This window comes from Balaenoptera physalus (assembly GCF_965194825.1).
Source record: "Balaenoptera physalus genome assembly, chromosome: 1".
Classification (NCBI taxonomy): Eukaryota; Metazoa; Chordata; class Mammalia; order Artiodactyla; family Balaenopteridae; genus Balaenoptera; species Balaenoptera physalus.
In genome coordinates this window covers 180,934,682-180,947,377 of record NC_138882.1, presented here as the reverse complement: position 1 = coordinate 180,947,377, position 12,696 = coordinate 180,934,682, and the positions used below count along the sequence as shown (strand labels likewise).

At 49.9% G+C, this 12,696-nt stretch overlaps 1 protein-coding gene across 1 annotated transcript; it reads right to left on the bottom strand.

The window, feature by feature from the left end:
- Positions 1-1,502: 1,502 nt before the first annotated feature.
- On the bottom strand, positions 1,503-11,091 carry LOC309654990 (group IID secretory phospholipase A2-like). Its single transcript, XM_082449865.1, has 3 exons — positions 8,337-11,091; positions 7,586-7,692; positions 1,503-6,135 (listed from the first exon to the last, which is right to left on the bottom strand). Exons 1-3 carry the CDS (start codon positions 8,438-8,440, stop codon positions 5,990-5,992), a joined length of 357 nt encoding a protein of 118 aa, XP_082305991.1. The 5' UTR covers positions 8,441-11,091; the 3' UTR covers positions 1,503-5,989.
- Between the last annotated feature and the right edge of the window lie 1,605 nt (positions 11,092-12,696).

The following is a 12,696-nucleotide window of genomic DNA, read 5'->3' as shown; positions in this document are numbered from 1 at the left end:
GGGGCAATCTGCCATCAGCAGAGCCAGGAGCAGAGGCAGACGTCACCTCAGGGCTGGATCCTCAACAGGAGGGGACAGCCTTAGCTTCTGCTGGCCCTGGCCCAGCCCGGCCCCTGGAAGGGGCTCCAGATGAAGCGGCCCACCTGGAGAATGACCTTTGACCTCACTTCTATGGCCTTCTGGGAGTAGGAGAGTGCTCTCGGCAGAGGATGGGTGGCTGATTTCTGATAGTCCGAGGGAAGAAGCAGGGAGGTGATAAAATATGCTCCCTTTCCAATCTGGGCACCCCACCCCTTTCACTCTGTCTCAACCTTCTCACCAACTGGAAGCGCTCATCAGGAAAGAGATGAAGATTTGGTCAAAAATTCCCTTTCGGGCTTCCCTGGTGGCGCAGTGGTTGAGAATCTGCCTGCCAATGCAGGGGACACGGGTTCGTGCCCTGATCTGGGAAGAACCCGCATGCTGCGGAGCAACTGGGCCCGTGAGCCACAACTACTGAGCCTGCGCGTCTGGAGCCTGTGCTCCGCAACAGGAGAGGCCGCGATGGTGAAAGGCCCGTGCACCGCAATGAAGAGTGGCCCCTGCTCGCCACAACTAGAGAAAGCCCTCGCACAGAAATGAAGACCCAACACAGCCAAAAATAAATAAATAAATAAATAAATAAATAATTCCTTTTCATGGGAATCATAAACAGTCTTAAGAGGTAGGTGTTGTCCCCCCCATTTGATTGATCACAAAGTGAGGATCAGAGGAGTAAAACCACCAGCCCGAGGTCACACAGCTGGGAAGCAGCCAGTTGAGAGAAACAGGGTAAGCTTCCCTATCAATCCTCATTCATTCAACAGATACTTCACATGCCTCTGGCGTCATTCTGGGTGCTGGTGAGATGGTGGTCCCTCCCTGAGTTTGTCGTGTTTACGTTTTAGTGGAGCTCTGGGGTGATATAGACAAGAGGATGGATGAGTAAGTGACGAGGAAAACCATCAGAAAGTGTGAAGCGGAGAACGAAGATAAGGCAGGAGACAGGGAGCAAGTAAGGGTGAGGAGGTGGTGGCTTCAGGTTGGGAGGGCAGGGGTGGTTCCTCTGAGGGAGTGACTCTCAGCTGAGCTCGGGATGACAGAAGGGGTCAGTTTTGCAAAGAGCTCGGGGAGGTGCCTTCCAGAAGCCCCAAGGTGGGCACGGCTTGGCCAGGAACCTACAGCGGAGGGAAGAGAGAGGCATCCCTCGCACCGCCTTCTCTGACCTGCTTCGAGTTTCCACAAACTGTCTTAAAATCTCTCCTTTATTTTAAGTGAAAAAAATTAGAGGGAGAGAGACAGCAGGTCCTGACTCTGGGTCATCCAGTTGGCCCGGGGTCAGGTCAGCTCTCGGGCTGACTTTAGCAAGGATGTCAAGGACCCCAGGTGGGAACACCCTCATGCCCCCTCGGGGGGGGGGTGGGCGGGGACAGGGGCCCCAGCCCCACCTGCACAGCCCAGCAAGAAGGAAGGACCAGGATCCAGCAGGAAAAACTGGCAGAGACATGGAGAAGCCGTCCGCCCATCGCTGCCCTGGGCTGGGCTCCCGCCCTACGGAGGTGGAACCCGGCATCCAGGTGAACTGAGGATCAGCCAATGGTGGGAAGGGGATTAGTGCAGGATAAAGTGCTCCGAATGTGAGGGCTCGACTTGAGAGCAACCATTATTGTCAATATGATTATTACTCACCATACCTTCCTCCAGGATCCCTCCTTGCCATACCCCACCCTCGCTTCCTTGTCCCTGGGGGTAGCTGTTCCCCTCTGAGGGACACGGAGGACTGAGTCAACAACTGTTCTAATAAAGAGTGTGGGAGGTAGGGTGAGACACGGCCCTGGAGCCAGAGACCCGGGTTCAAATACCAGCCCTGCCATTGATCAGCAAGTGACTCATCCTCGAGTTTCAGTTTCTGCAGCTGGAAAATGCAGGTGACAATTCCAGTGTTCCGAGTGAGTTAAGAGGAGTGGGTGAGTGGGCACCACAGGTGTTCAATGTCAGGGGTTCATTGTCCGCCCCTCCCAACCCCTGCCTTTTCCGAGTCTGACCCTGGAGGAAAGAGGAAGCATGGGGTCTGTGTCCTTCCAACTGCTTCCTTCATCCTGGGGTATGTGAGAGATGAGGTGGAGGACAGAAGCTGCCTGTGAGCCCCTCCTTCCTTTGTGCCTCTTATCCAATTCCAGTAGCTGGAACTTAGCCCAGAATGAGAACTCACAGGGCAGGAGGTTCTCCCCTTACTTTGGGGACTCTGTCCTGGCTGCCCTGAGGCCCCACCTGCCCATCCCACCTCTTGGTCCAAAGTCCTATGTCTTTACCAACCTGGGATTCATCCATTCATTTATTCATTCAACAATCTATTGATCACCTACTCTGTGATGGGCCGGCACCGACACTAAGGTGCTTGGCTCACAGAGGGTTCTCCAGGTAGGGTCCTCCTCCTGACCCAGCCCTGGACTTGCGCATCCAACACCAATCCCATCAATAACCCCAACAGCCCTGACTCTGGCAGTTCTCCTCCTCTCAGGGACATTGACCTTGTCCCTTCTCAGGGGTAGATAAATCCTGAGGAATCTAAACCAATCATGGTGATTCCATGGTGGTCTGGGGCCACCATGGTTTAACGTGGCCCGTCCTGAGCCGGAGGTCTGCTGGGTGGTGCTGGTAGGGCTTACTAAAAAGAGACACGGAACAGACAACATTTTCTCCTCTGGATGTTATCCTGCCTTGGCTTGAGGTCTGAATGATGGCTGCCATCTTGGAGCGGGAAGGGGAGCCACCCAGAGGACAAAGCCAGCACAGTGAGGGTGGCCAGCCGAGACCAGGAAAGAAACGGGTGCTGATGACATCATCAAGCCACTGAAGAGCCACCTTCCTCCTGGATGTCTTGTCACGTGAGGTGATAAGTGCCCTCGTTGTTGAAACCCATTGAGTCACAGTTTTTGGCTGGAAGCTTCCTGATCGGTACAAATGGGAGGGGGCACCAGGGAGCAGAGGGAGAATAGTCTGGGGTGGCATCCTGGCTCTGCCTTTTGTTGGTTGAAGGACCTGTGGAGGTCCCTGTTCCCATTCTGAGCCTCAGGTTGCTCAACTGTAAAATGGGGATAATAATGTCCGTATCTGCCAACATTGATATTGTCACAAAGCCACAGAGCCTAGCACAGGGGACCTCTGATGGGCAAGTAGGGTCGCCAGCTCTTGACTGTGTGTCTTGAATAAATGGACCTCATGTATCACCATCTAACATACACAGCTTTCGTGCAGAAAGGAGAGAGGAATCGGGTGGAAAGAGGGGAATACTGATTAACTATTTTCCCCTCCTGTTTCATCCTGGGGGTGACTTCAGATTTGGCCTCTGCATAACGACAACAACAGCAACAGTAATAACACAATTAATTTTAAAAGAGGGATTACTATGGGCCAGGCGCTGTGCTAAGAGCTTAATATGCATTAATCTTGTTTAATACATTGGCCTCATCTTATTTTCTTTTTAGTATTTCCATCTATACCTCACACACGAGGAAAGCTAGATTTCTCATATAAGGTCACCTGGCTGGCCAGTGGTATAATGGAATTTTTTTTTTTTTTTTGGCCACACGACGCAGCTTGCGGATCTTAGTTCCCCGACCAGGGATCGAACCCAGGCCCTTGGCAGTGAGAGAGTGGAGTCCTAACCATTGGACCGCCAGGGAATTCCCTGGAATTCGAACCCAGCACCCATAGTTCTTTATTCCTATTATGCTCTCCAGCATGAGCCACTGAGCTTCACATGGAAGGAAAACCCCTTGGTCAGCTGTTTCACAGATGTGTGTTACGGGCCGGAGGGTGTGGGTGGCTCCAGGTGCCCCAGCCGCATAGCTGGAAATACCGCTAATCACATATGAATGACAGATTGTGACTCCTTATATGAAAATATTATCCATCCATCCATCCATCCATCCATCCATCCATCCATCCAAAGTTAGTTTCCCTAAAAGCCAAGCCTGAGATGGGAATCCTTGCGCAAGTGAATGATTTATTGAGGGAGTCGTCTCAGGAGAAACCTGTAGGAGAACAAGGCAAACAGGATAGGCCAGGGAAAAAAGCAAGACATCTAGCCTGACCCCACGAGGAGCACTGGGGCACACAGCGTATGACCCAGATGGTCCTGCACGAGGCGGGGGGCAGTTATGCCCTACATGGTATTATTCTCCCAACTCATTGGTTAGAGGTGGGCAGGGTGGGGTGGGCGATGGGCACGGTAGCTCCCAGCAGCCAAGGGCAATCCTCAAGCGAAGGAGGCCGATGTGAGCACGTGGCAGCCAACACCTGGCTTAGCTGGCACGAACACCACCCGCCTCCACCTCCATCTCTCCATTATGGGCTCCTTTGATCCCAAAGCATTGATTGAGCACCTATTATGTGGGGGGAGCAGAGGAAGCAAAGATGAAACTGATGTGGCCTCCATCCTCCGGGAGCTCCAGTCTGGTCCGGGGAGGTCAGAGCAGTCTGGACCATCATATGCCACTCAAGCGAGAGCTTGGCAAGTTGTAGACCCATAAAGTGCTGTGGGAGCTCGAAGGCGGGAGTGAGCCCTTAGGACGGGGGAGGAATCAGCCAGGGAAGGCTCCTGTAGGAAGTTGCCCTTGGACCCCAAGGAGCCTAGCGTGGGCTTAGCCACCTGGAGGCGGCAGGACAGTGGAGCATGGCTGTAGAAGTCCAGGCTGAGCAAATGCCTGGCAGCGGGAGAGGAACGGGTGCCTGGAGGACACATGGCCTGTGGACCAGGTGCCTGGAGCAAAGGGAGCGGGCTGCTTGGTCCAGCCTGTCAACAGCAAATTGGCACTTGCCAACTACCTCTACAAGGACTCAATCATGAGCTGCTGCAACCGCTGACCTTCAACACCCCTTGAAAGGAGTTCAGGGTGGAGAGCAGAAATGAGGCCCTCTGTGCTCTGGGAAAAACTGGCAGAACAGGTCTTCAGATAGTTAGATATTTTCAGGAGCTGATTTTATGAGCCCAATTCTTGTATCTCCTCATATCTAGAAAAGCACTAAAATCCTTCACGGTGACGTCTGCTCCTTGTGACTAGCAGTAACCTTCATGAGACTAGCAGAAACCTTCTGCAAAAAATATGTGCTCGATTGCCTGTACTCCCCCTTCACCAAAATCACATATATACTGACCTTCCCCGCTACCTCTTTGGAGCAGTTTCTCAGAGCTATCTGAGGCGCTGTCTCCCAGGCTATAGTCCTCATTTTGCCCCAAATAAAACTCAACTCACAACTCTCATGTTGTGCTTTCTTTTTTAAGTCGACAAGCCCTTCCCTCAAAAAGTATTTACGGAGTCCCTTCTGGGTTCTGGGCACTGCTTTGGGCACCAGGGATGCAACTGAGTCCAAGACAGACATAGGCCATGCCCGCAAGGATCCCCAAGCTTCCAAGGGAGAGGGACATAGTGCCAGACAGTTCAGGTCCCAAACTCCGCCCCTATCCTGGGTGGTGGAGGACCTTGGGGTTTTAAGAAGTAGAGTCATGCAGACAGAAAGATCAATATCACCCTTTAGAGAGGCCACTCCAGTGGCAGCTTGGGCGGTGCATTGGATTGGTGGGGGGGACCTGGGAGGGGGGTGCCTGGTGAGCGGCAGTAGAGGCAGAACCTGCCGCACCCCGCCCCCAGACCCCACGCCCAACGCCCGCTGCTTTGGCCTAAACACCATCCCTGGGGGCTCCCTGGCCTTGGCTTTTCCTAAGACCCCATTCCACCCTCAGGGGAGACAGCTGCCGCCTTGGCTGGAAAGATTTAGAAGGTCCAAGAGGCAAGGTGGGGGGGTGGGGGAAGGCCAAGACCCTCCCTCTTCCAGGGAGTGTTTTAAAGAAGCCAGGCTGGTTCAGGGGTTAGATCCTGGGGGTGGGTGGCAGTGGTCCTGCAGGACTTCCGGAGCTCAAGAAGCCAGGAGCGGGGTAGGGGGCGTGGCACGGTGCAGGGGGCTCCTCCTAGCACGTGGGGATCTGACCCTTGCACCTGGGCCGCCAGTAGTAACGCAGGTGGTTCTTGTAGCTGTCCAGGTTCCGCTGCAGGCAGAGCGCCACCTCCTTGTCACAGGCGCACAGTTGCTGCTCACACCAGCTCCCCTTGTCAGCTGCGGGGCGGAGGAGGAGGGCACTTAGCATCTATCCCCTCCCCAGACGGAGCAGGGGTGGCTCAGGGCCCCTGGAGGGAGAGGCTGAAGGCAGCTCAGCCCTTGCATGGCTTTTGGCACCCTTGCCAGCTACTCTGACTCTAGCTCTGTGACCTTGGGCGCGGGCCCTGGACTCCCTGTGTGCCATTGCTCCTTTGTTTATTCATCCCTTCAAGAAACATTTGAGCACCTATCCTGTGGCAGGCCCTGGGGGGAAAGGACTGAACAGAATGGACACGTGAGGTTCACACTCCCCTGGGGACGGCAGATATCAGAGAACCACAGAAACGAGTGCCAGCAACTGTGTTACCCAGGAGTGAGGAACAATGCAGGGGCTACGAGATGGGAAACGGGTAGGATCTGACTCAGTGTCAAGAGCCATTTGAGCTGAGATTGGAAGGGTTTGCTCCCACTCCCGAAAGTCAGGGTTGGAGGAGGGGACTATTCCAGGCAAGTGGAACAGCATGTGCAAAGACTCTGAGGAAAGAGGGACCACGGTGCTTCAGTTTCGTGATCTGTAAAATGGGGGTAAGAAGACCTGGACCTATTGTATAGCACTGGCAACTATACTCAATATTTTGAATAACCTATAAGGGAAAAGAATCTGAAAAAGAATATATATATATATAAAAGATTAAAGTAAGAAGGCAAAGCCCTCAGCACATAGTAAGTGGTCAGTAAATGTTGACTATTACTGTTTTTATTGTTAAGTTCTCAATTAACAGTGACAGCTAATGAGCGCATTCAACTCCCAGCCCTGGGACCTGCCACCTTTCTCTGTGCATGGACCCAGGGGCCAGGTGACCTGGGTTACAGCCCAGGTTTCATCACTTACATCTGTGTGGCCCTGAGCAAACAGTTCACTCTAGTCTCAGTTTCCTTGTTTGTAAAATAGAGATCACCAGGGCGGTGCTGCCTCCTGGCTGGGCTGCTCTGAGGACAAATGATGATGAAAAAATTAACATAACCCCGATAGCCTGTGTCATTTATCGAGCATGCATCTGCAGCAGGCATCTGCAGGGCCCATCCTGTCTGCCCTTATTTTAGTCCTTGAATTGACTTTATGGAGTAGAACACTGTTACCTTCCTGGGTTTCCAGAGGAGGATACTGAGGCTCAGAGAAGTTCAGCAATGTGTTCAAGGTCACACAGCTGGTCAGTGGTGGGTCAGGGATCTAAGCTGAGGTCTGCCAGCCTTCCGGATCCACAAGGGGTCAAAGCCCCTATTGGACCTCTCTATACTCCTACCCCCATTTCTGCCTCTCCTCCACAGCCCAGCTACTGCCACTGGACACATGAGAAAAACACAGAGATTGAGCAGCTTGTGCGTTGTCACACAGCATATTAAGGCAATGCATGCTAGAACTCTCTTCCTCGGCCTCCAACTCCAACCCTGAGGCCTGGGCACTCACAGCACTGGATGTTCCCCTGGGAAAACTTGTAGCTGTAGCGATCCAAGTGAACTTTGCATTTGTGGTGCTTCAGGTGATCATAGCAGCAGTCGTGGGTGTGGCAGCACCTGGAGGGAGAGGACACGGGGGTGGTGGTGATGAATCCTTGGCCAACTCAGGTCTCTGGCTGCCCCTGCCCCAGAGCAGAAATTGTGTGCCTACCTTGGAAGAGTCAAGGTATGCAGGGTCTAGTCTTCTTTCTAGCTAACTCTTATTGTTTCCTGTGTACCAGGCACCTGTTCTATCTATGAATTCTCTCTTAAGCCTTTTGACCACCCTATGATGGAGGTGCTTGCGTCATCCGCATTTCACAGATGAAGAAACTGAGACTCTGGGAGGTCAAACCACTTGCCCAAGATCACACAGCCTGTAAGTGGTGGATGAGGGAACTGACTCTGGGCCTGGCTGGCTCTCATCCCTCCTCTGGCTGATCCCTAGGGTTGCTGTGAAAACCAAATGTGATCATGGCAAAAAGAGGTAGGACTTTTAAAAAAACAATGTTCAACGGCACTGGGGAGTGTGTGGGTATTCTAACTAGTTTGGGGTTGAGAGTACAAGGGGGCGTTTAGAGATTTTGGGGAACCCTCCAGAAGGGCTGGGGCTGGATTGGATCTCAGCGGAGTTCCTAGCACATAGTACCAAATGAATAAATGGATGGAGAGGAAAGAGGAGGGTCCCTGGGTAGGGGCAGGGCATGATTGGGAGGAGTTACCAGTCTGTGGCATCTTTGGGCTGGCCTTTGCCACCGAATCCGCAGTGACAGCCATAGGACAAATAGGAGAAGATGGCTCTCTTCCCCGTCACCCGTCTGATCATCTTGCTCAGGTCCAGTATCCCGCCCTGGGCTGGAATCACACCTGCCAAGGAGCCCAGCCACAAGGAGAGGACATGAATCTAAGTGGAGGCCAGTGGGCTGCAGGCCTGGCACCTGGATCAAACCAATGACCTTGGATAATAAAATGACAACAAACACTAAGGCTATTGAAAATATAATGATAGTTGGTGAGTGCTTACCATGCATCTTTTCATCTAGTGACGTATTGACTCCATCCATCCCATGAGATAAACACTTTTTTTTTTTTTTAAATAAATAAACTTTTTCTTTCGGTGTATTCTAGATGTATGGAAAAGTTGCCAAGATCATACAGAGAGTTCTTATATACTCCTCATTCAGTTTCCTCTAATGTTATTATCTTCTTAGATAATCGTGGTATATTTATGAAAACTAAAAAACCAACATTGGTACAATAAATACTATTTTTAATCCTCATTTTCGAGTTGAACACACTGAGGCTCAGTAACTTGCTCCAGGTCACAGTAGTTGGTAAATAGAAGAGCCAGGATTGAAACCCAAGGCAGTCTGGTTCTGTTCTCTGTCTCTGGGCATTGAGTTCACATTCTATAATAGGAAGACACCCTTCCTGCCCTCACCCCACCTCCCCAGACCCCCTGCACAGCCTGTAGAGAAATCCACACATTAAACAGCATGCGTGGCTCTCGTGGGAAGCAGTGTGATTTAGAAATCAATGATTTTCATGGATATTTTTCATTTCAGTCATAATATCTGCTGGTTAGAGTTGATCATAAGGGGAATTTATTTTACTGGGAGAGAGGAATACATTTTGTTGTGTTAGGAGAAATAAAATATATTAAGTCAATGAACTCAGGGGAGAGTTTGGGAGAAACAGACAAGGTAAAAGGGGACTGGAATGTACCTGTGTGCAACCTGGGGAGATGATCCAAGAACACAGATGGAGCCCAGAGTCTCAGGGAGACTGGGCTGGGGAGGCCCCCTCGGTTGACCCTAGTTTTGGAGCCCCCCCACCCCCCGCCAAGTAAATGATGTTATAATGAAAGCGCTACACTCAAATGAAGTAAGTAGTAAACCAGGGATGAGCCCCAGATTGGGGAAGGTTGGGACGGGAAGAGGTGGGGTTGGGATGAACTCATGCAGCGGACCAAGGGTTCGATCACAAGCAGGGTGCTTGCCTTGGGCTGCAGGTAAAAGTGACTGGTGGTGGCAGGGACTTGCAGGCAGGTCGTGTCCCCAGCATGTGGGAATCCACAATGCCACTCCTGTTTGCCACGATGGCTGTAGGTGTACGGGAGTTAAAGAGAAACCTTGCTAAGTTTTGACCATCCTAAGGAATGACCCCAGGCCCTCTGGAATTCCGGATTCGGTGATAAGGCACCAGAAAGCAGCCCACTGCCAAGAAAGTTACCGTCCACCCTGGAGGCCAGCCAGGGACCTGAATTCAGAATCTCGCCTTTTTGCTGTACCTCTGTCCCCCCTAAGTCTAGCCCTTTCCATTTCAGCTTAGAAATAGCCACACAAATAAATTCACACCTGAATGATGCAGCTGTTCCTTGCCGGGCAAACAATAAATTCAACTTTGATTCAGAATGCTTTCGGGTGGTCTTATTTCTTACAATTTTACAGTGAGGTCAACCCAGCCCTGGGAAATTGAGGAGCTCAACTTGTGGTTATGAGGGCTTCAGGGCACTGGCTTAGCTTGACAGAAATACCTGCCTGGGTTGCTTTTTCCATCCTCAGTTGTCACTGAGGGGGATGGAGCCCTTTCTCCCAAGGGTTAGCGGCAGTGGCAGGAGGTAAGATCACTACTATCTCGTGAATGTGCTGTGTGTTAAACTATTGCTCGTTTACTATTACTTACACTTGCTAAACACTTTGTATACGTTTTCTCATTAGAGTCCTTCTAACAACCCAATGAAAAGGGTGCCATTGTGCCCACTTTACAAATGAGACTATAGAGGGGTAGGGGGACTTGGCCAAGGTCATACAACTGGGAGGTGATGGGCCAGCGTCTGAATGCAGGTTCATCTGTGTATTTTATCTCTACATTGTATTGCCTCTTTGCATCTGAGAGATGAATTTCTGCAGCTTGATTGCAATTTTCCTAATGGTTTTTACTGTAACCTTGGAGATGTGTTCCTCTTGAGAATTTGGGAGTCCCCAAAATAACACAAAACCACATTTAAAAATGCAAATCCTTTCTCAAATCACATATTTTGAGATGGATCAAGACACAAAAACGCCAGTTTGCTAGCAACCAGATTTGTACATTTGATCTGCTAAAGATCGGATGGAAACTGCCCCATCTCCCAACGGTCAACAGAACCCTCTTCCCAGGTTCAAGGGAGATAATGAACATGAAAAATTTCCAAAAATGTAGAGTGCTATACATAAGTAAGAGATTGCTATCACCTGGTCAAAGGGACAGAGGGGAGCAGATCCATTTCTGTAATTTGTGTCCGAAGTACCAGAGGCATCAGTTCAGCTGGACCCCAGTTTCTGTAGCTTCCCACCTTCGTATGCCACACAGCTTGGCCGTCCAGGGCTCTGTGGCCGAAGCCACTGTTCCAGGGGACTGACAGCCACTGATGGCTCCTTGCAGGGGGCCAAAGAGTTGGCAACTGTGAGGCCAGGGCAGTGAGGCTCAGAGCAGCAGCTCGGTTTAGGAAAGAGATGTAGGGCGTCTCCGCTTCCCTCCCTGCCTTCCCAGCTGTGGGTCCTGTCCCCACTTACCAGCAAACACCACCAGCATGCACAGCAAGGCAAGTCGCATGATCCCAGCACAGAGCAGTGGAGGCAGCTGCTGGAAGTCCCCTTCCATGCTGGCAGCCCTTTATATCAGATGCAACCCTCCCGGAGCCTGCACGTACCCCTCCCAGCTCCAGCTCTGGACGAGGTCACCCATACTCTTTGTTTCCTCTTTTCCGGCAATGAGGAATTTTATTATTTTTGTTTCTAATATCTGTTTTTTCAACTTTTTGATTGCAGGAGAAACAAGTTCAGCATAGAAGATTTCGAAAACATAAGCGATTAGAAGAAATTTAAAATCACTTGTGAATCCATTCATCACCATTAATTTTTTTTTTTGGAAATTGACATACAACATTGTGTAAATTTAAGGTGTACAACATCTTGATACATTATATATTATAATATGAGTTGTCATTGTAGCAATAATTAGCACTTCTATCATGTCACATAATTACAATTTCTTTTTGTGGTTGGCATAATTAAGATCTAGTCCCTTAGCAAGTTTGGCGATTATAACACAACATTGTTGTCTATATTCACTGTACTGTCTCTAGGACTTATTTACTACTTGTTGCAAGTTTGTACCTTTAAACAACTTTGGTCCTATCCCTCCCCATCCCCTACTTCCTGGTAACCACCATTTTACTCTCTGTTTTTACATGTTTGGCTGTTTTAAATTCCACATATAAGTGATATTATACAGTATTTGTCTTTCTCTGTCTTACATCTCACTTACCACAATGCCCTCAAGGTCTATCCATATTGTTGCAAATGGCAGGATGTCCTTCTTTTTATGGCTGCATAATGTTCCATTGTGTATATATATATATATACTCACATACATGACATCTTTATCCCTTCACCCGTTGATGGGAGCTTAAGTTGTTTCCACCATTAACACTTTGGTGTATGTCCTTCTGGTTCTATTGCTATATATATCTTTCCACACTTTTCCCTGACCGAATTAGGAAAATGTTACAGGTAGTACTTTGTAGTCTGTCTTTTCACTTACTAAAATAACTTGAACATATTTCTATGTTGTTAAATATTCTCCTGCAGAAATGTTTTGAAAGGCAGCCTTGTATTCCATTATATGACTATGCTCTTCATTTAACAAATTCCCTATTCATGGGCATATAGGTCAATTTCGTACTCTTCTAGACCATACAGTGGTAAGGTGAAAGAAATCTTTGTTGTTAAATCTCAGTTTCTGCCCAAAATTGTTTCTATAGGATCTACTCCTTAAGTGAACTTGCTGAGTCAAAGCACACACACAATTTGAAGGCAATTGACGTGTGTTGACTACTTACCCTGCAGAAGGTCTGCCCCAGATTACAATGGGAACCCTAATGAGGCAAATGGTGTGGACCCAGCCCAACTAGGGTGGAGATGCTGATGGCAGGACACACATGGCATTACAAAGGGATGGTCTGCCACAAAGGCTCCACTGGTAACCTTCCAAGGTTTGATGGAGAGTCCATGATACCAGAAATTGGGTTTCTTCCGT